The sequence below is a fragment of the Mandrillus leucophaeus genome, unplaced genomic scaffold, assembly GCF_000951045.1.
Source record: "Mandrillus leucophaeus isolate KB7577 unplaced genomic scaffold, Mleu.le_1.0 Scaffold204, whole genome shotgun sequence".
Taxonomy (NCBI): Eukaryota; Metazoa; Chordata; class Mammalia; order Primates; family Cercopithecidae; genus Mandrillus; species Mandrillus leucophaeus.
In genome coordinates this window covers 1,876,968-1,898,221 of record NW_012102077.1, presented here as the reverse complement: position 1 = coordinate 1,898,221, position 21,254 = coordinate 1,876,968, and the positions used below count along the sequence as shown (strand labels likewise).

The 21,254-nt window shown below is 38.7% G+C and overlaps 1 protein-coding gene across 2 annotated transcripts in view; it reads left to right on the top strand.

Annotated features, from left to right (window-relative positions):
• PSD3 (pleckstrin and Sec7 domain containing 3) overlaps positions 1–21,254 on the top strand; it is a 594,572-nt gene that overhangs the window by 504,869 nt on the left and 68,449 nt on the right. For both annotated transcript variants that reach the window (XM_011979615.1, XM_011979616.1), the window contains one exon: positions 12,729–12,799. In XM_011979615.1, coding sequence (XP_011835005.1) covers positions 12,729–12,799 — 71 coding nt within the window. The remainder of the gene's footprint in view (positions 1–12,728; positions 12,800–21,254) is intronic.

Here is a 21,254-nt window from a genome sequence, read left to right as displayed (position 1 = left end):
AGCTTTTGTCTCTTCTCCTATTATCTACTTTTATTGTTTGCATTCATGTTTGATATCTCCAATGTCAATACAGGGCTTGGGACAAAATGGAAACAATAAATGTATTGATATTGGTAAATGTGTCACACTTAGCTCTCTTCCCAGTTACGGGTGGTATGTGCTAAGTGTGCTAAGTAGTCCCTTTCTGTCAAAAATGCATCAGTAGGCCGTGCGTGGTGGCTTATATCTGTAATGCCAGCACTTTGGGAGGCCGAGGCAGGCGGATCACGAGGTCAGGAGATCGAGACCATCTGGCCAACATGGTGAAACCCTGTCTCTACTAAAATACAAAAACATTAACCAGGCATGGTGACAGGTGTCTGTACTCCCAGCTACTGGGGAGGTTGAGGCAGGGGAATGACTTGAACCCAGGAGGTGGAGGTTGCAGTGAGCTGAGATCACGCCACTACATTCCAGCCTGGCAACAGAGCAAGACTCCATCTCAAAAGGAAAAAAAAAAAAAAAAGAATGCATCAGTAACATTAAAGGCGTGTTCTCAAACATTGACTAACAACAAAAAAATTCCAAATACTTGAATGAAATGTCAACCTGAAGTAATTGAAAGCATCAGAATCCAGTTTTGAAGAGTTTATTCAAGCAAGAATCTGGGAAACATGGACTCCAGAGAAACGAGACCAGTGCTCTGAAGTAAAAAGTTAAGGTCTTCCTTATGTATGGGCAGAAAACAAATTTAGTAGGATTATAACTTTTTTTATGTAAGGATTCTTTTGAGTTGTAATAATTATTTTTCTTTTCTGTACGGCTTGTTTTTCTTCTTTACAGCTTGTTATCATTTCTTTCCCAATTTAAAAGAGTTCATTTAACATTCCACCTTAGATAATGTGATAGTCATCAAGTCTGTGTGTGAGAAAGGTAAGAGGGAAATTAATCTGTAATGAAGATGAACAGTTAAGTGAGAAGGGGTCTTTCCTGGTGCCTTTTAGTCATTTGCAACTTTTTACAAAACAGTGTAGATAAGGGAAAAAGACTAATCTGTAATCAGACAAACAATCAGAGAAACGAAGCTTACAGTTTCCTAGGTTACAGCTGCCTGTTAACATGATCCAGGTCCCATAATCACATTCCCTTAAGGCTCTAATATTTTAAAGTTCCAGCAACTTAGATTTAAATTAGTTATTTTCACAGAAGTGAGAAAAAATGTCTTTGTGTTTTAGCATGAAAATTTGATGCATTTTCTTTAGTTTTAGCATGAAAATTTGATGCAGACAAATCTTTTTCTTTAGCAGACAGTATCTTTAAAAAAAAAAAATCCAAAGGACTTGCATATATTAACTCATGTAAGTCTCAGAAAACCTGTGTTTTTTACAGGATGAAAGTAAAGCATAGGACTGGCTAAGTGACTTGCCCAAGGTCACTCAGGTGAAGCCAGTATCTCAAACCAGGTTCTCTGGTTCTAAAATGTATCCTCTTAAAAAATAAAAAATCATCTGTTGACTGTTGTTCTCAGGTTGTCTTGCTAAAGGATGATGGTAATTTGCAATGTTAATGAGACTTCCAGAATTGGGATCCACATTTTGATTCCATGTCTTCCTGCTAACATACTGTACAAAAGGTGAAGGTTAAAAGAAAAACCTATGTTTTTTGTTTCTGTTTTTAAAATCTTACATTAAAGTACACCCTCATTTAAAGTGTTCTCTAACTTCTAAATCCTATTCATAAGCAGAATAATGACTTCCTCCTCATTTTATAGGAAAATTTAATATACTCCTGCTGGAGTCCCCACTGTGATTGTCTTAGGTTAGTGCCATGCTATCATTTAGTTTATACAGTTTATCATGTTAAATTAACTTTCATTGTTAATGTTACTTCCTGTATATGTAAATTCTTTAGGGGTTGGGTCTGTGTCCTAATAATCTTATGTGCCAAGATTAACTCAGCAACATTATAAAGTAATTATGGCACCTTATATAGATTTTTAACCAGAGATGTTTAGATTACTGGTTCAAAAGCAGAGAAATAGTGGGCGTCATGGTGTGAAGAATATCTAAGTGCCTAGCTCCCAGTTTGTGATACTTTCTGCCATTTCAGAACATTTTAGTGTAAAAGTCTTGAGACCTCTTATAGGAATAGAGCCATACCCAGAATGAATATCACCTCACTGGGGGACACTTTGGATAGAATATTCTTAAAATTCTCTTTGTTTTCATTTTCTATTCTCTATCAAAATACACATTGGTTCCTATTATATAAAAAAGGAAATAATTTTCTGGGGGAAAAAAAATAGGTGTAGGTTCTGTTAAAAAAAAGCTTCAGCCCAATTAAATTTAAAGGAGTTTAATTGAGCAATGAATGATTCATCAATCAGGCAGCCCCCAGAACCACAGCAGATTCAGAGAGACTCCAAGGATGCCTCATGGTCAGAACAAATTTATAGACAAAAAAAAGAGAAGTGGCCTACAGAAATTAGAAGTGAGGTACAGAAACAACTGGTTTGGTTGCAGTTCAGCACGTGCCTTATTTGAATACAGTTTGAACACTCAGCAGTGTATGAGTGGTTGAAGTACGGCCGCTGGGATTGGCCAAGACACAGGTATTGTTACAGGTGCATACTCCTAAGTTAGGTTTTCAGTCTTGTCTATCTATTAAGTTTGGTTGCAGTTCATCCACAAGGACTCAAATATAGAAGTACAGAGTCCTTCTTAGGCCATGTTTAGTTTGCTTTAACAGGCCCTACAAGGCTGCCCTATTTTTTTCCTTTATAAAATAAAGTTGACAAAGCATCCTTTTATAAAAGAGAAAGACTATAAGGATTAAGTGATTTTTTGTAATGTGTAAATTGCCTTAAGTGTTTCAGAGATAAGTGATTAGGAATATATAGTAGTAATAATACTGTTGTAGTTCCTTCCACTCTGCTATAAACCAGGGATAATTAATACTATCTCTTGCTGAATACTGTGTGACTCAGCTGAATGGTGAATTTTCCTGTGCTCGGCTTGGACTTGATTGCTTCAAGCCGTAATCTAAAAGTGCGTGAGCTGCTCTATTAATTAAGATTTAATAGAATGTCTTGTGATGCCTGAGGATATTTTGTAAAAGAAAGTTAGAGGTTAATATACAGGATTACCCTTAACTTCACTTAGTCATCTGTGAGTCTGTCATCTATGAACTGATTTAAATTCTTCGCACATCCATCGCGAAAGCAGACTCCTCCCTGCGTGAGTTGTATCTTCAACTGTGTCATTGATTAGAACTTCAGAACTCCCTTCTTACCAGGGTAGCCTGTTTCTTCATGCTTTAGGATACATACTTTAAGGATTTTTGTTTTAAAGATTTAAGTTGTTTAGTTCTATCACTGGGAAAATAGAACAGTCTTAAAAATGCCTTGTGCTTTTTACAGCTAGTATAGGTGATGTCTCATTTATATTAGTACAGAACTTCTGCTGAGTATACCTTTGTTTTCAAGTTCATCAAAGTGCTGGATTTATTTTGGAATGCCATCATTGAGATTGCTTTATATTGTGAATCTCTCTCCATTAACCTAAGGAAATTCAAGATATTTTGCGTTAGAACTACCTCAACCCCACATACCTGTTTCTTGGCCTGGCAGGATTTGTGTTGTCAGCCTTCATGCCAAGACATTTCATGAGGCCCTGAAAAAGAATTTACTTCTCGTTAGTGTGTATATGGCTACCTCTCTCTCTCTACTCTGAGGGGAATAAAATGGTATTTTTGTCATTTTACGTGGCACAATGGGAGAATATTTTCAAGACAACAGACGGGAAATAAAGATTAGTGTATTAAATGAAAAAAATAGGCACTGTGCATACTACGTTTTTCTGTGTGTATTATGATTTTCTGATATTAAACATGAGGAAAAGGAAAATAATAGATGATTAGGGAACCTAGGGAGATGAGTGGTCAAAAACAGGACAAGATTTTGATGTAGGAACACATACTCTGCCATTTGAATGAAATAGAAAATTGGAACAGTAAAATATTAAACACAATCCATTTCCAGTTCAGTTGAGAAGAAAAGTTGGAGAGTGTAGCATGCAAATATAAACTTCTGCATGACGCTTATACCTTTTGGTGGATTAAAAAAAACAAAAACTTTTCTGGCATAAATCCATCATTACTCTTTACTGAAAATTTTATTGTTTAGAAATATTTTATACCTTCCTCTTTATGAAGGAGGGGTGACACTGTCCTTTCATTCCCCATTCAGCATTTCACTATTTTACAAGTATCGGTGGTAACAATTGAAGCCAAAATATTATTCACTGTACTTTATGTTTCCAAATATGTTTCTTCAAATTGGTAATAAACAGAAAATAATAACTGGTTTGTGATATTGAACATTCAGTGATGGCTCCAATATCACCCATCTTTGGAGGAATTGCCAATATTTTGTTACAGAAATGTAGTCCTCATGTGTATGTGAGTGTGACTCAGAATAACAATCACAGCAGCTTGTTGGTTTTATTCATTTTTTATTTTCACCCATCGTGGTCAGGAAGCAGCCCCTAAGCCAGAGCTGATACTCAGAGACCGTGTACTGGTACAGACCATTTACTGTGGATGTCCCTTCAATCTGACTGGAACAGTGCTTTTCCCAATAGCTCAAGGTCGCTCCTGAATCAACTCAAATAATTTATTTTTTTTGAGACGGGGTCTCACTTTGTCACCCAGGATGGAATCCAGTGGCACGATCATGGCTCACTGCAGCCTCAACCTCCTGGACTGAAACAGTCCTCCTACTTCAGCCTCCCAAGTAGCTGGGAATATAGGCAGGCCCCAGCATGCCTGGTGATACGGTTTGGCTGTGTCCCCACCCGAATCTCATCCTGAATTGTAGTTCCCACCTGGTGGAGGTAATTGAATTGTGGGGGCCATTACCCCCATACTGTTCTCGTGGTAGTGAGTTCTCCTGAGGTCTGATGGCTTTATAGGGGGCTTTTCACCTTTTTGCTCAGCACTTCTCCTTGCTGCTGCCATGTGAAGGACATATTTGTTTCCCCTTCTGCCATGATTGTGCATTTCCTGAGGCATCACCAGCCATGCTGAACTGTGAGTCAATTAAACCTCTTCCCTTTATAAATTACCCAGTCATAGGTATGTCTTTATTAGCAATGTGAGAATGTACTAATACACCTGTTTTTTTTTTTTTTTTTTTTTTGGTAGCAACAGAGTCTTGTTATGGGCTGGGATTACAGGCATGAGCCACCATGCCCAGCCTCAGCTCTTAAATAATTTTAATATCACTCCTCTATCCCAGATTTATCCAAGACATTGCCTCCCGAATCTGGTTTAGCTGGCCCTTCCCTGTATGGCAACCAGAGTGAAAGTGCCCAGTGCTATGGGGAAACAAGAGGTGCCAGTTCGTAGAACGTGGGAGGAAGGTGGTCATAGAATCCCCATCTGTGAGATGGAGGTTATAACCTTGGATCCCTCCTAGACTTATGGGCTTGTGTTTATACAGGTCAAATATTGGAACAGTACTTAAAACAGTATGTGTTCAGCAATCATTTGCCGTGCTATTACTACTACTGTAATTATTATTAATATTAGATAATTTTTCTGCAGAAATGTCGAGCTGGGAGCACCTGAGAGGGCAGGCACAGAGACTGTGCCTCTGTTCTGAGATCTGTAGTCATGAGCAGGGATGCCTTTGAAGGTCCTATAGTTGAGTGAGATTAGAGAAAGTACCTGGTTATATTTCCCTCTCATCTCATCATCTCCCTTCCTGCCTTCAGCACCCACCTCACAGGAGTAGCAGACTGACCACTGCAAAGAATTGTCACCTGGATATTTTCTACTTAATGTATCCTTAGAACATGTTTCCTTAATTATCCTGTACAGTAGCTTTGAAATCCTTAGATAGGTGGCTTCCTTGGGAGCGTACTCTACCTTTCAGAATTGCAAATATAGTTAATAATGGGGACATAAAGAGACAATAATACCTACCTGAAAAGATTGTTTGGAACACATAGAATGTATATGCCTAATGCTAGCCCAACACCCAGAGTGCTACAGTGTAGGTGCTCAGTTAATGTTAATGCCTCTCCCCTTTCCTTCTATTTTATCTGAATTTATCGTATGCCTCTATTCATGTTCTGGCCTTTTTCTCTTATCTCACCTATTGTAATAATTTCCTTTCTGGTTCTCCTTGTTCCAGTTTCTCTCCTTGTTCTCACCCCACAATATCTCCTGCATCCTGCTCCAAATGAATTCTTCCTAGATAACAAAGTTTGTGAATAAATTCTTCCCTTTTTATAAAATGAAGGAAAGAAGAATGCAATAGAGAATCTATTTTTGCAATGCAATGGCCTACAGATTCTGAAACTCTCCCATAATAAAACATCTAAAAATGATAGATGAAATATTTTTAAATAACTTTTATCTGAATGGATAAGCCTGTAACAATGAAAGGGAAATCCTGTTAGGCCAGGAATAAAGCATGAGTACAAATGTGGGGAGGTGGCTAACCCTGGGAATGCTAAGCCTTTAGGGCATTTTTGGATCTAGGTGGCCTGCCAGTACCGGAGATAAAATTACACAGCATTTAGCACAGAAGTACAGAGAGATGGAGAATATGAAAGAGTGGATAAGTCACAAGTGGAATGAAGTGAGAAGTTAGAATGGAGTGTTAAGTTACAGTCATGAAGATGATAGAGGAGAGACAGTATTCAAAGATATGTCTACAGGTTTTTCAGAATAATATACAGGAAGGTCAAAGAACACCAGTCTGTATAAATTAAAAGAAACCCATGCTTAGACATAGCACTTATACTCAGGGTAGAAATCTGTATTAGTCCGTTCACACATTGATCTAAAGAAATACCTGAGACTGGGTAATTTGTAAAGTAGTTTAATTGGCTCACAGATCCACAGGCTGTACAGGAAGCATGATGCTGGCATCTGCTCAGCTTCTGGGAAGGCCTCAGGAAACTTACAATTATGGTAGAAGGTAAAGGGGGAGCACCACTTCACATGGCCAGAGGAGCAAGAAAAGGGGGGTGCTCCACACTTTTAAACAACCAGATCTCATGAGTACTCATTTACTATCGTGAGAACAGCACCAAGCGGGTGGTGCTCAACCATTGTTGAGTCATGATCCAATTACCTCCCATGAAGCCCCATCTCCAATACTGGAAATTACAGTTTAACATGAGATTTGGGTGGGGACGCAGACCTAAACCGCATCATTCCACCCCAGGCCCCTCCCAAATATCATGTCCTTCTCACATTGCAAAATACAATCATGCCTTCCCAGCAGTCCCCAAAGTCTTATTCCACCATTAAGTCAGAAATCCAAAGTCCAAATTATCATCTGAGACAAGGCTAGTTCCTTCCACCTGTGAACCTGTAAAATCAAAAACAAGTTAACTACTCCCAAGATACAATGGGGATACACACATTGGGAAAATATTTGTCTTCCAAAAGAGATATGTGGGCCAAAAGAAAGGGGCTACAGGCCCCACACAAATCTGAAACCCAGAAGGCCAGTCATTAAATTTTAAAGCTCCAAAAAATTGTCCTTGGGCTCCATGTCTGACATCCAGGGCACACTGGTATGAGGGGTAGGCTTCCACAACCTTGGGCAGCTCTGCCTCTGTGGCTTTGCAGGGTTCAGCCCCTGCAGCTGCTTTCACGGGATGGCATTGAGTGCCTGCAACTTTTCCAGACATATGGTGCAAGCTGTCAGTGGCTCTACCATTCTGGGGTCTGGAGGATGGTGACCCTTTTCTCACAGCTCCAGTAGGTAGCACCCCAGTGGGGACTCTGTGTGAGGGCTTTAACCCTACGTTTGCCCTCCACACTGCCCTAGTAGAAAGTTCTCTATCAGGGCTCCACCACTACAGCAGTCTGTACATCCAAACATCTGTATAGCCTGTACATCCAAATTTTGCACATATCTTGTGAAAACTAGGCGGAGACTCCCAGGCCTCAGTTCTTGCCCTCTGTGTAGACACAGGCTCAAAGCCATGTGGAAGCCACCAAACTTTATGACCTACATGTTCTGTACCAGCAGCCCAAGCTGTACCCAGGCCCCTTTGAGCCGTGGCTGAACCTGGAGAGGTTGGGATGCAAGGAGGAGTGTCCCAAGGCTTCACAGGGCAGCAATGTCCTGGCTCTGGCCCATGAAACCATTCTTCCCTTCTAGGCCTCAAGAGGGGCTGCTGTGAAGGTCTCTGAAATACCTTCAAGGCCATGTCCCCATTGTCTTGGCTGTTATCACTTGGACCCTTTTTAATTTGTGCAAATTTCTGCAACCTGCTTGAATTCCTCTTCTGAAAATAGGCCTTTCTTTTCTACCACATGGCCAGGCTCCAGATTTTCCAAACATTTATGCTCTGCTTCTGTTTTAAATATAAGTTCCAGTTTTAGGTCATTTTTTTGCTCACACATAGGAGCATAGGATGTTAGGAACAGCCAGGCCACATCTTGAGCACTTTTCCTACTTAGAAATTTCTTCTGCCAGGTACCCTAAATCATCACTCTCAAGTTCAAAGTTACACAGATCCCAAGGGCAAGGGCACAATGCAAGCCATGTTCTTTGGTAAGTCATAACAAAAGTGACTTGTACTCCGGTTCCCAATAAGTTCCTCATTTCCATCTGAGTCCTTGTTAGCCTTACCTTTGCTGTCCGTGTCACTGCCAGCATTTTGGTCATAACCATTCATCTGGTCTCTAGGAAGTTCCAGACTTTGACTCGTGTTCCTGTATTCTTCTGAGCCCTCCACACTCTTCCAACCTCTGATTGTTACCTTGTTGCGAAGTTGCTTTCATATTTTCAGGTATCTTTATAAGCAGTGCCTCACTTCACAGTACCAATTTTCTGTATTAGTCCATTTTCAAACTGCTGTAAAGAAAACCTGAGACTGGGTAATTTATAAGAGGAGGTTTAATTGGCTCATGGGTCTGCAGGCTGTACAGGAAGCATGATGTTGGCGTCTGTTCAGCTTCTGGGAAGGCCTCAGAAAACTTACAGTCATGGCTGAAAGTGAAGGGGGAACAGCACTTCAAATGGCCAGAGAAGGAGCAAGCAAAGTGGGGGAGGTGCTACACACTTTTAAACAACCAGATCTCATGAGCACTCACTCCCTCATTGTCACGAGAAGGGGATGGTGCTAAACCATTCATGAGAAACCACCCCCATGGTCCAATTATCTCCCACCAGGCTGCACCTCCAACACTGGGGATTACAGTTGAACATGAGATTTGGGTGGGCACACACATCTAAACACTAGCAACACTGCAACAGTAGTGTTAGCCAAAAGATAGTGAAATAATATCTTCATAAGAAAAAGCAATTATCAACTTAGAATTTTAGTGAAATAAGGACATTTATTATGCGAACAAAAATAGAAGAAGATTGACCACCAGAAGACCCTCCTCACTAAAGGAACTTCCAAGGGTAGACTTCAAGAATTAATTGAAAACGGCCTCCAGAAAACAATCTGAGGTACAGAAAGAAGTGATCAATAAAGATAAAAGTAAACATCAAACTGACAGTAGCATGTTATAGAAAAACAATGATGTCTGTTTCAGTAGCACTAAAACAAACACCAAAAAAAAGCTAAAGTAAGGATAGAGGCAGATTATTGGAATCAAAATCCTACAAGGTTGTCGTATTTTCTTTTTTTTTTTTTCTTTTTTTTTTTTTGAGAGGGAGTCTGGCCTGTCGCCCAGGCTGGAGTGCAGTGGCCGGATCTCAGCTCACTGCAAGCTCCGCCTCCTGGGTTTGCGCCATTCTCCTGCCTCAGCCTCCCGAGTAGCTGGGACTACAGGCGCCCGCCACCTCGCCCGGCTAGTTTTTTTTTGTATTTTTTAGTAGAGATGGGGTTTCACCGTGTTAGCCAGGATGGTCTTGATCTCCTGACCTCGTGATCCGCCCGTCTCGGCCTCCCAAAGTGCTGGGATTACAGGCTTGAGCCACCGCGCCCGGCCAGTTGTCGTTTTTTCAAGAAGGAGAGCAACTGATTATCTTCGGACCTTAAGCATGCATAGTAAAAACTGCAGTGAAAAGATGGGCTCACATGTAAAATGGTATCTTTTAATCAAACTCAGTAAACACTTTCTCATGGAAGATACCTGGATATTAAAGGATGGCAGCCTATTGATTCCCCACTGCCCTTGTAGTTATACCCTGTCAGTTGCTACATTAGGTTTCCTGTCGTTAATCTTCTCAGTCTTCCTCTCACCAAGTTCATTATATGAAATCACAACTCTTTACGGAGCTCTGTGTGTTTAATAACACACGTGCTGTGAAATCACTTTAACTCTTTCTACAGTCCTCATGATGAGGACCAGTGCTTGTGATTCATTAATGTCCAGCTCATTGTGTTTTACCTGAAGAGCCTCCCCAAGCGTCTGATGGCAACAGCGGCACTGTATGTGTGGTTGTCAAATCAGGGCAGTCGCACCTGCTTTAGAGGGCCTTCCCAGCCCACGGTGCACGGTGGTCTCTTCTTTCCCTGAATTCTGCTTGTTGGCACCCATCTGTCTCGTGTAAGATGGAAGTATCAATAGTACCTTACTCTTATCATTATGGTGTGAGTTAAATGGATTAATCCATGTCAGAGCACTTAAAGCAGTGCTTTTATAGCACACCAGCTAAATACTGGTGAATAATTGCTCCCTAGTTATCTTTTTGGGAGGATTATAGGTTGTTTCATCCATGTGTTAGAGAACTAAATTGTAACTGGCCAAAGATAAGGTTAAGTTGTATACTTCTGTGGGAAATAGAAAAGTAGAGAGTACAGTAAGTGAGTACGGTAAGTCAGTCAGTTACTAAGTAACTGACTTAGTGAGTATTAGTCACTCATGAGTGACTTTTAAAATCACATTTCACTTGGAGAGCTCTTTGGAATCTGTTTCTAGTAGGCTTAGTGTAGTGATGAGAAAGAGCTGTTTAAAATTTTGTAAACGTGTATTTGGATTCATAGATTTACTGCAAAAGTAGAAACATAGATGTATAGATTTTTGAACTAAAGGGATCTCAAGATGCCAATAAATTAGCTTTAGGGCTCGGGGAAAGCCTTCATACTTCAGGACCTATGGCTCCTCTATTGAAAACAGAAAGAGTTTCTCTAGGTTCCATGCCAGCATTAGCCAGTGTTTTGCCTTAAGTTCTAGGAATTACCCACATTTTAAAACGAAGCAAAAGTACGGCTGAAGTACAGCGCAGTAGAGTGACTTGTTAGGGGCTGGTGGTGGGGGGAGGATAGGTTTCAGACCAGGTGAGATTGTGAAGGGTCTGGAAACCAGCGGGTCTGCTTTCAGGTCAGGTGCCTCCTGCACACTATGCCTCCTGGGGTCCTGCTCTGCAGCAGCCCTCTTGGCCCTGGTCCCTTCGGTGTGCACGATGCTCATGTGAGCAGTATCAGAATTTCACATCTGTTGAACAATGTAGTGAATGTTTATATTACACATGGTGTATGGTTATCTTTTTTGTTGTTGTTTATGTGTATTTTTAGTATACCTCTAAGCCTCACCTAGTGAAGACAGAAGGGATGATATTTATTATCTCCCTTGCGAACCTGCAGGGCGGATATTTTGACTCCTTTCTTGCCAGGTGGATATCTCAATATGGTGTTGGCAGGATTGCCTGTGTTCTGTAAGTGGCTATTCACCTAGTTCCAAGTCTACGAATTCTTGAGTATTCAGTCAAAAGAGATTTAAAGGATTTGGTTAACAATAATGTGCTTTCTAATGTAATCAGATATCCAAGTTAAAGACGGACTACAGACAGCCAAGTGTTTGATATAGAGCATGAGTAAATGGCTCTTCCTGTCTGTTTCGGCAGACATGTTTAGAAAAATGACATTCAAGCAATAACATTTTCCAGTTACAGATTTTAATTTTATTAAGATAATAAATCCTATACTGTTTTGCTAATCTAATGCTTTTTACTTTAGGACAATTTGTAAGAGTTTATGTAAAACAATAGAGAAAATCTGCTCTATATCCAGGAAAATATAAACAGAAGAAATTTAAAGATTTCTGAAAGAATTAATTAATTTGGAGAATTTGTATAATTGTGTCATAATGTCTGCCTTGCGCTGTGCTAGGTTTAGTGAATTCTAAAGATGAAGGATACCTCCTATCAAGACATTCATAGTCTAATGAAAGACATTTAGACAGAAATAGTACATTACAGCAAGATTCTCAGTAGAGATATGCACAGGTTGCAATAGGAGTAATAATAATTAAACTTGCAGTCTGGTTGAGGGAGGTGTGGGAGAATTGCCAAAAGCAGTCCTTTCATATTCTGAGACTACTTTATGATTCCTAGAATGTTTGAAGAAGCTATAAAGCACTCTGGTACATGAGCTTTTTAAGCTTTCTCTCGGATTGCTGTGTATATCCAGTATGCCTCCGGTGCTTACCCAATCTGTAGTCAGCCATGCTACCTGGCTTTTCAGCCTTCTCCTCTTCCTCGTTGTGGGACCATTAGCAAGTTATTGCCCTGTGTTTCAGTTTTGTAAGAAGAAGAAAGAAATAGTACCAACTTGGTAGGATCATTGTAAATATTAAGATCGTATATGGAAAACATTTTAGAATGCTGCCTGGTATACCATAAGGCTCAGAAAATTTTAGTTCTTATTGTTGTCAGTTTTAGTAGCTAGGTAGAATATTGAAACACTGTCACCATGTTGATCATTTAGATTCTCTTTCTAAAATGCTGATGTCAAATAAAATTTTACATTTTTCCCCCTTTCTAGCTCCAAGAGGAAAACGAGGATGGAAAACCTTTTATGCTGTACTGAAGGGAACAGTTCTTTACTTGCAAAAGGTAAAAGCAAAGCGGATAAATCCACTAAATTTGATGAAGTAATTAAACGAGGTCCAGTATATGTATATACAGTAGTCTCCCTTATCTGTGGTTTCACTTTCTGCAGTTTGTTTGCTAATGTTAAAAAATATTCAATGGAGAATTCCAGAAATAAACGATTTTAAATTTTAAATTGCATGCTGTTCTCAGTAGCATAATGAAATCTTTCTCAATCCTGCTCCATCCTGACCAGATGTGAATCATCCCTTTGTCTGGCGTAGCCATCCTATATTCGCCTATCCTTTAGTCACTTAATAGACATCTCTGTGATGAGATCAGCTGTCCAATTATGGCAGTGTTTGTGTTCAAGTAACCCTTATTTTACTTAATAATAGCCCCCAGAGAACAATGATGGGGGCATATTGTTATCATTGTTCTATTTTATTATTAGTTATTGTGGTTAATCTCTTACTGTGACTAATTTATAAATTAAATTTTATCTTAGATATGTATAGGAAAAACATAGTATACAGTCATCCCTCCATGCACACAGGGGATCAGCTCCAGGACCTCCCTTATATACCAAAGTCCCCACGTACTCAAGTCCTGCAGTCAGCCCTGTAGAATCCACATATAAGAAAAGCGGGCTTCTGCATACTTGGGTTTCATGCCCCACAAGTGCCGTATTATCAGTCCTCATTTGATGGAAAACAATCCGCATTTTAGTGGATCTATACAGTTCAAGCCCATTTTGTTTAAGGGTTGTCTATATATAGGGTCCGGGACTATTCAAAATTTCAGGCATCCACTGGGGGTCTTAGAACGCATCCCACATGGAGAGATAAGGGGAGCCTACTGTAGTACATATTCTTTATTCCTTCTTCAGTGAACACTTAGATTGTTTCCACCTTTTGGCTATTGTGAGTAATGCCATAATGAACATGGAGTGCAAATACCTCTTCAAGATCCTGACTTCATTTCTTGTGGATAAATACCCAGAAGTAGGACTGTGGGGTCATATGGTTCTGTTTTCAGTTTTTTGAAGAAACTCCATATGGTTTTCCAAAGCAATGTAGCATTTTATATCTGAACAACAGTACTTAAGGGTTCCAGCTTCCCCCCATGTATGTGTTGAATTTATCTGAGCTCTGTCTTCCATTCTGTTGGTCTATGCATGTTTCTGTCTTTATGCCAGAACCATATTGATTTGGTATTATAGCTTGGTAATATGTTTTGAAATCGGGATGTGAGGCCTACAGCTTTGGTCTTCTTTTTCAGTATCATTTATGGCTTATTCAGAGTCTTGTGATTACGTATAAATTTTAGAATTTTTTTTCTGTTTCTGCAAAAAATCCCACTGGGATATTCATAGGGATTTTATTGAATATGTAGGTCACTGTAGGCAGTATGGCATTTTAATAACGTTTAATCTTTGAATCCCTGAACATGGAATGTCTTTTCATTTATATGTGTCTTCTTTAATTTCTTTCAGCAGTGTTTTATAGTTTTCAGTGTGTATGTCTTTTGCCTTCTTGATCAAGTTTGTTCTTAAGTATTTTTCTACTACTTTTTGATGCTGTTGTAAATGGTATTATTCATTTCCTTTTCAGATTGTTCGTTGTTAGTGTATAGAAATGGAACTGATGGTTAATTTTTTATCCTGCAACTTTGCTGAATTTGTTTATTCTAATAGGCTTTTCGGGAATCTTTAGGTTTTCTACATATAAGATCATTTGAAACTGTTTCTCATTTGAGGGTTTTCTTTAATCGTGAAAGGATATTGAATTTCATCGCTTTCCTGCATCTATTGAGATGTTCGTGTAATTTTTATCCTTTGATCTGTTAATATGTTTTATCACTTTGACTGATTTTCATAGTTGTACCACCTTTACATCCCAAGGACACATCTCACTTGGTCATTGTATATGATCTTTTTAATGTACTGTTGAATTCAGTTTGCCATCATTTTGTTTAGAGTTTTTGCGTTTATGCCCATAATGGATATTGGCAAGTAGTTTTCTCATAGTACTGTTTTCTGGTTTTGATATCAGGGTCATGCTGGCCTTGTAAAATGAGTTTGGAAGGGTTCCCTTCTCTTCAATTTTTTGGAAGAGTTTGAGAATGATTGGCATTAGTCATTTAACTGTTAGGTAGAATTCACTGGTGAAGCCATCTGGTCCTAAACTTTCCTTTGTTGGAAAGGTTTTCATTACAGATTCAATGCACTTATTATTATAGATCCTTTCAGATTTTCTAGCTCTCCATACTTCAGTCTTGGTAGATTATAGGTTTCTAGTAATTTACCCCTTTCTTCTAGGTTTCCCAATTTGTTGGTGTATAATTGTTCATAATAGTTTCTTAGAATCCTTTTAGTTTATGTGGCATCAATTGCAATTCCTCCTGTTTCATTTCTGATTTTTTTTATTTGAGTATTCTCTATTTTTTTCTTAATCTAGCTAAAGGATTGTCAGTTTTGTTCATCTTTTGAAAAGAAATTTTTAGTTTTTTTTTTCATTTCTCTACTTCATTTATTTCTGCTCTAACCTTTAATTAGATTTTCATTTCTCTATTTCATTTATTTCTGCTCTAATCTTTATTGTGTCTTTCTTGTGCTAACTTTGCATTACTTTGTTCTTTATCTGGTGTAAAAATAGGTTGTTTATTTAAATCTTCCTTCTTTTCTAATGTGTTTCTTGCCATAAACTTGCCTATTGGTACTGCTTTTGTTTCCTTCCATAAGTTTTGGCATATTGTGTGTCCATTATTGTTGGTCTCAAATTATTGTCCAATTTCCTTTTTGATTTTTTTTTGACCCATTGATTGTTCAGGACCATGTTGCTTAATTTCCACATATTTGTGAATTCTCCATTTTCCTTCTGCTGTTAATTTCTACTTCGCTTTCTTTGTGATTGGAAAATATGTTTGCCATTATTTCAGTCTTCTTAAATTTGGTAAGATTTGTTTTGTAACTTTGAATTTTATCCGTCCCAGATTATGTTCCATGTGCACTTCAGAAGAATATATATTCTCGTGCTGTTCAGTGGAATGTTCTGTATATGTCTGCTAGGATATTAGGTCCACTGTGTTTTTGAAGTTCTCTGTTTCTTTATTGATCTTCTGCCTAGAAGTTCTGTACATTTAGAGAGTGGGGTGAGGAAATATCCTGCTATAGTTAATTTCTGCCTTCAGTCCTGTGAATGTTTACTCTATATATATATATATTTGCGTGCCGTGATGATGGCTGCATGTGTATTAATAATTGTTATGTCTTTGTGATGAAGTGACTCATCATTATATGTCATTCTTTCTCTCTTGACAGTTTTTTACTTATTTTGTATAATATAAGTATGACTGCCTCTCTGCTCTTTTTATTACCAATTGCATGTAATATTTTTTCCATTATTTGACATTCAGGTGTGTGTGTCTTTAAATCTAAAGTGAGTCTTTTGTAGACAGCATATACTTAGGGGTGTGTGTGTGTGTCTCTCTCTCTCTCCCTCCCTCTCTGTCTCTGTCTCTCAATACATTCAGCCACACTCCCAGCTTTGATTGGGAATTTAATCCATTTATATTTAGAGTAATTATCAATACAGAAAGACTTACTCTTGCTATTTTGCTATTTATTTTCTTTTCTATCTTGTCACTTTTTTACTTTACTCTTACGAGTATTTCTTTCTGTTTCACTGATTTTTTTTTTGTAATAACCTTTATTTCTTTCTCATTTTCTTTTGTGTGTCTTTTAGGGGTTTCTTTGTTTGCTTACCATGGGGTTTACATAAAACAGTTAAAATGATCTATTTTAAGCTGATAATGATTTCAGGTCATATGTCAAAACTATACTTTTACTCCCTCACAAATTATATCCTTTTGTATTGTATTCCCACTAATGTATATTTATAGGTAAAGTATTTTAATACTTTTTGAAAAATTTCTATACCAGAGTTAAAAGTCATTTACACACCACTATTACAATATTAAAGTATTGTGTATTTTTCCTACATATGGTCAGCACTCCATATCAGTGATTGCTGCATTTGAATTCAACCAACCTGAGATTGAAATATTCAGAAAAAAAAGTTCCACAAAGTTTCAAAAAACAAAACTTGAATTTTCCACATGCTGAGTACTATGTTGAATCTATGCCAATGTAGTGATATGTAGGCCTTTTATTAGGTATCATGAGTAATCTAGAGATGATTTAAAGTGTACAGAAGGATATACATAGGATATATGCAAATACTGTGTCATGTTATGTAAGCAACTTGAACATCCGTGGATTTTGGTATCTATCAGGGATCCTAGGACAAATCTCCCATGGATACCAAGTCCTGTCTTTGTTTACTTTTGCCATTGAGCTTTATACTTTCATGTTTCTGTTCAGCATTCTTTCATTTCAACTTGAAGAACTCCCTTTAGACTTCCTTGTAAGGCAAGTCCAGCAGTAATGAACTCTCAACTTTTGTTTGCCTGAGAAAATATTATCTTTCATTTTTAAAGGGTAGTTTTGCTGGATGTAATATGCTTGTGTGGCAAGTGTTTGTGTGTGTGTGTGTGTGTGTGTGTGTGTGTGTGTGTGTGTTTTGGTTTTTTTTTTTTTTTTTTTTTTTTTTGAGCACCTTGAACATACCATCACAGTCACTTCTGGCCCTGGATCATTTATGCTGAGAAATCCACAGACAAATCACTTTTCTTTTGCTACTTTCAAAGTCTTTTCTTTTTCTTTGACTTTTTATAATTTTGTCCTTGGTCCCAGTTTAATTTATTTCCATTAATCCTGGTTGTCATTAGGCTTCTCGAATCTAGATGTCTGTTTCCTTCCTCATATTTGAAAAGTGTTCTGTAAAGAAGCTTTGTGACTTCTTTGTTCTTTCTGCTGTTTCTTGGATTTCCATAATGTGTTGGTCTGCATAATGGTGTGTACCATTAATGCCTAAAGCTCTCTTAACTCTTTTTCATTCTTATTTATCTTTGTTCTCTGAGTGGATAATTTCAAATGGTCTGTCTTCAAGTTTGCTCATTCTTTCTTCTTTGTTTTCTGCTCTTGAGCCTCTCATCTGAATTTTTCAGTTGAGTTATTGTATTCTTCAGCTTGAAAATGTCTGTTTAGTTCCCTTAAATACTTTCTCTTTGTTGGTATTCTCATTTTGTTTATTCATCTTTTTTTTTAGCTTGTTGAGCATCTTTACACCGGTTATGCAGGTAATTCGTATACCTTTGTTTCTTTAGGGTCTATTTCTGGAAATTCATTTTGTTCCATTGAACCATGTTTTCCTGTTTCTTCCTGTCTCTTGTAGCTGTATTGGGATCTGCACATTTGAAGAATCAGCCACCTCTTCCAGTATAGAGACTGGCTTGCTAGAGCAGAAGCCCCTCACCAGTCATCTTTGCTAGAGATTTTAGAGAACTCTGAATCCTTTTTCAGGAGCCCATAATCCTTGCACCCTCTGATGTCTGTCTTCAATACTGCAAGTTGTCTGGTTTTAGAGCCAGAAGCTAGCCAGCCGTCCCCTGTTCTAAGCAGCCACCAAGCCCTCAGTGTATGCCATCAGTGCCCTGAATCAGGAGAGTCAGATACCACTCCCTTAGACAGCCCTCCAAAAAGCCAGAATGCTGGATGCATACTCTGCTCCACTCTCTCTCTCCCAAGGGAGAAATCTCCAGTTGTGTGCACCTCCCAATTACGCTAAGCTGTGCCAGCCACAGCAAGCCACCTGTCTCTCTACTCTGTTCTAAGTGTCCTTCAGGCATCCAAACTATGCTAGTTCTGTTAGGGCTCTGAGTGAGGTGAGACAGAAATTATTCCCTTGGGACTAAGAAGAGCTGGAATGAGGGCCACACAGTCTACCTTTCTTCAGCCTTCCCAAAGTAGAAGCTTCAGGCTGATCACCTTTTCTCCCAATTGCATCAAGCTGTGCTGACTGCAGGGAGCCACCCACCACTTTGCTTTGTTCTTAGCAGTGCCCAGGTATCCACACTATTCCAATTCCATCAGTGTTCCAAGTGAACCAAGGTAAAGCCATTATCCAGGCAGCCCTCTGAAAAGCCAGAATATGAAAGACCTCTTTACTTTCCCCTGTGAGAGATGTCAGGGGCCAGGGCATTCTCTTCTGGTGCTGAGGCATGCCAGCTTCAGGGAGGCACCGATATGGGTCACATGAAATCACTCTTGTGACCTGTTTCAGTGTGGGTTTCTTGGCTTTGTGCTCTTCTAGGGTACTACAACCTCTTAACTGGATTTTGGCATTCTCTTAGTAGGTATTTTGGTCCATAAATCATTGATTACTCCATATTTTCATGGGGGGATGAGAGCTGGGACTTCCTGTTCTGCTCTTGCTAACATCACTCCCAGGAAAAGACTGTTTAAATCTATGTGGAATCAGAATATAACCCAGTTTTGGCATCTTATTCTTTTCACTCTCTATATTATAAACAGTTTCTTACTAAAAGGTTTTTAGAAACATTTTTGCTTTTCATCAATCTGGTATTTGGTGACTGTGATATGATATATAATTATGGTTTTGTTTCTTCTGTCCTTAGATCATTTATAAACATACTCATTTTTAAATGCTTGTAGTATTTTTTGTTAAATAGATTTCTCGTAATTTAGCCTTTTCCCCACTTTCAGACATACTTTTTTTTAGTTTTACATTCATAAATAACACTACACACACACACACACACACACACACACACACACGTGCACATATCTCTTTATTTTCTTAAGATTCCTAGGGGTGTCATGGGGCACATGGTAGGAGCTGTTTACAGTTCTGAAAACATTTTTCTAAATTACCTCTAGAAAGATTATACCTAATTTCATTTGTTACAGAAGTTTGTGACAACCTGTCTGTTTTCAGTATATTATTGACATACGGATATTCAGAGGAAAGGATCTGAAAGGATTCATTTTGAACTTTTTGTTTTTGGTGTTTGTCCACAAACACGTCCTTCCACGCTTTCCACACTACTGTAGTTGCCTTTCCACACCTGTGTTTCTCTGGAAAAGAGGCCTCCCCTTTGATTTACCATCCACAGTACTGAATCAGATTGTGACCCCTCATAGTATGCACACTTGCACCGCTGAGATGATCAGCTGCTTTGGAATGAAGATTGGGAAGGAATACATTTGATTTACTGTTATTTTAAATGTTTCAAAATATTATAATAATGCCATACATAAGATTGAAAGAATTACTCTTTTTTAAAACTAGCCTTCCTTAGTCTACCCATATCTTTATTTAAAGGACTTTAACTATACTTCAACTATACTATATCTTTTTTGCTTTTGTTTGTTGTTGCTGTTGTTGTTTTGTTTGCTTGTTTGTTTTTGTTCTTTACAAAAGTTTATTCTTAAATGTTCAACAGGTTCCAACACAGCACTTCATTTTAGCTGTAGGTGGCAAAAGATATTATGGCAGGGAATACAGATGCTTAAGAATGGAAGGCAAGGGTCACCATCACCTCAGACACACAGAACAACTTTTGGCCAGATTTCTTAAATCAACGTTTTGAGCAGGGGACCCTTGCCCACAGCCTTTGCTTTCAGCTCCTCGAATGTCTTTGTCTTTTCTTTTTTTGTTTCTGCTTGGAAGCCTTTTCCTCCTCATTCATCTCCTTGGCTCATTTTAGGACTGCTTCTTGCCACTTTCATGACTGGATCTGGTGCCTCCCACCCCTTCTCCAGACCCTGCCACTGGAAACCCGTATCTTTCATTAACGTTTTGCATATTACCAGAGCAACTTTGTAAACAACACTTTTATAATTATTTCTGTTTTTTTTTTGTTTTAATCTGAACTGTTTTCAAGTGTCCAGATTAGGAAGGACCATATCTAACACAAACCCTTTTGTCATCTTCCTTTTGGAATACATCAGGTAAGGAATATTGGAGCATGGAATGCTTTACCTTGGACCATGATCCCTTTGTGGGAAAATAGCCTTTGTAGAAAGAGGTATGGAGTTAGTTGAAACCTAAAGATCACAAAGTAAATGATTTGCCGCATCCTTCTAAAATTCTCACATTACATTGAGGGTCATGACAAGGGAGAAATGGAGGCAATTGTTGATACTTGGAGATTATCCATGCTCTTAGGTGGCTGGATATCTTGTATTGTCTTTATTTTCCTATGGAGTCGGCACAGCTTCTAGTTTGTAAGTCAGCTACTCTTCCCTCTGCCAGATCGGCATGTGTGTGTGTGCTGGGCCCACACTGGTCCTTTTAGCTGCCCTTGTCTCTGCAAGGAAGAACCCTTTGAAATTAAATTTCACATATCACAGCTGTTTCCCCAGCACAAATTCCGTTCTCTTGGCTCACTTCTTTATTTTGTCTAAAATCTCTGGAAGGGGCATAGCTGTCTTTGGCAAAACCATTTCTCTGAATACCTAGCCACCGGATTTCCACCCACTCCGTCTCAGGGTGGGCCTGGGAAGAGAAAACTATTCTCACATTCAACATTTGAGAGGAGTGACGCAAAGGAA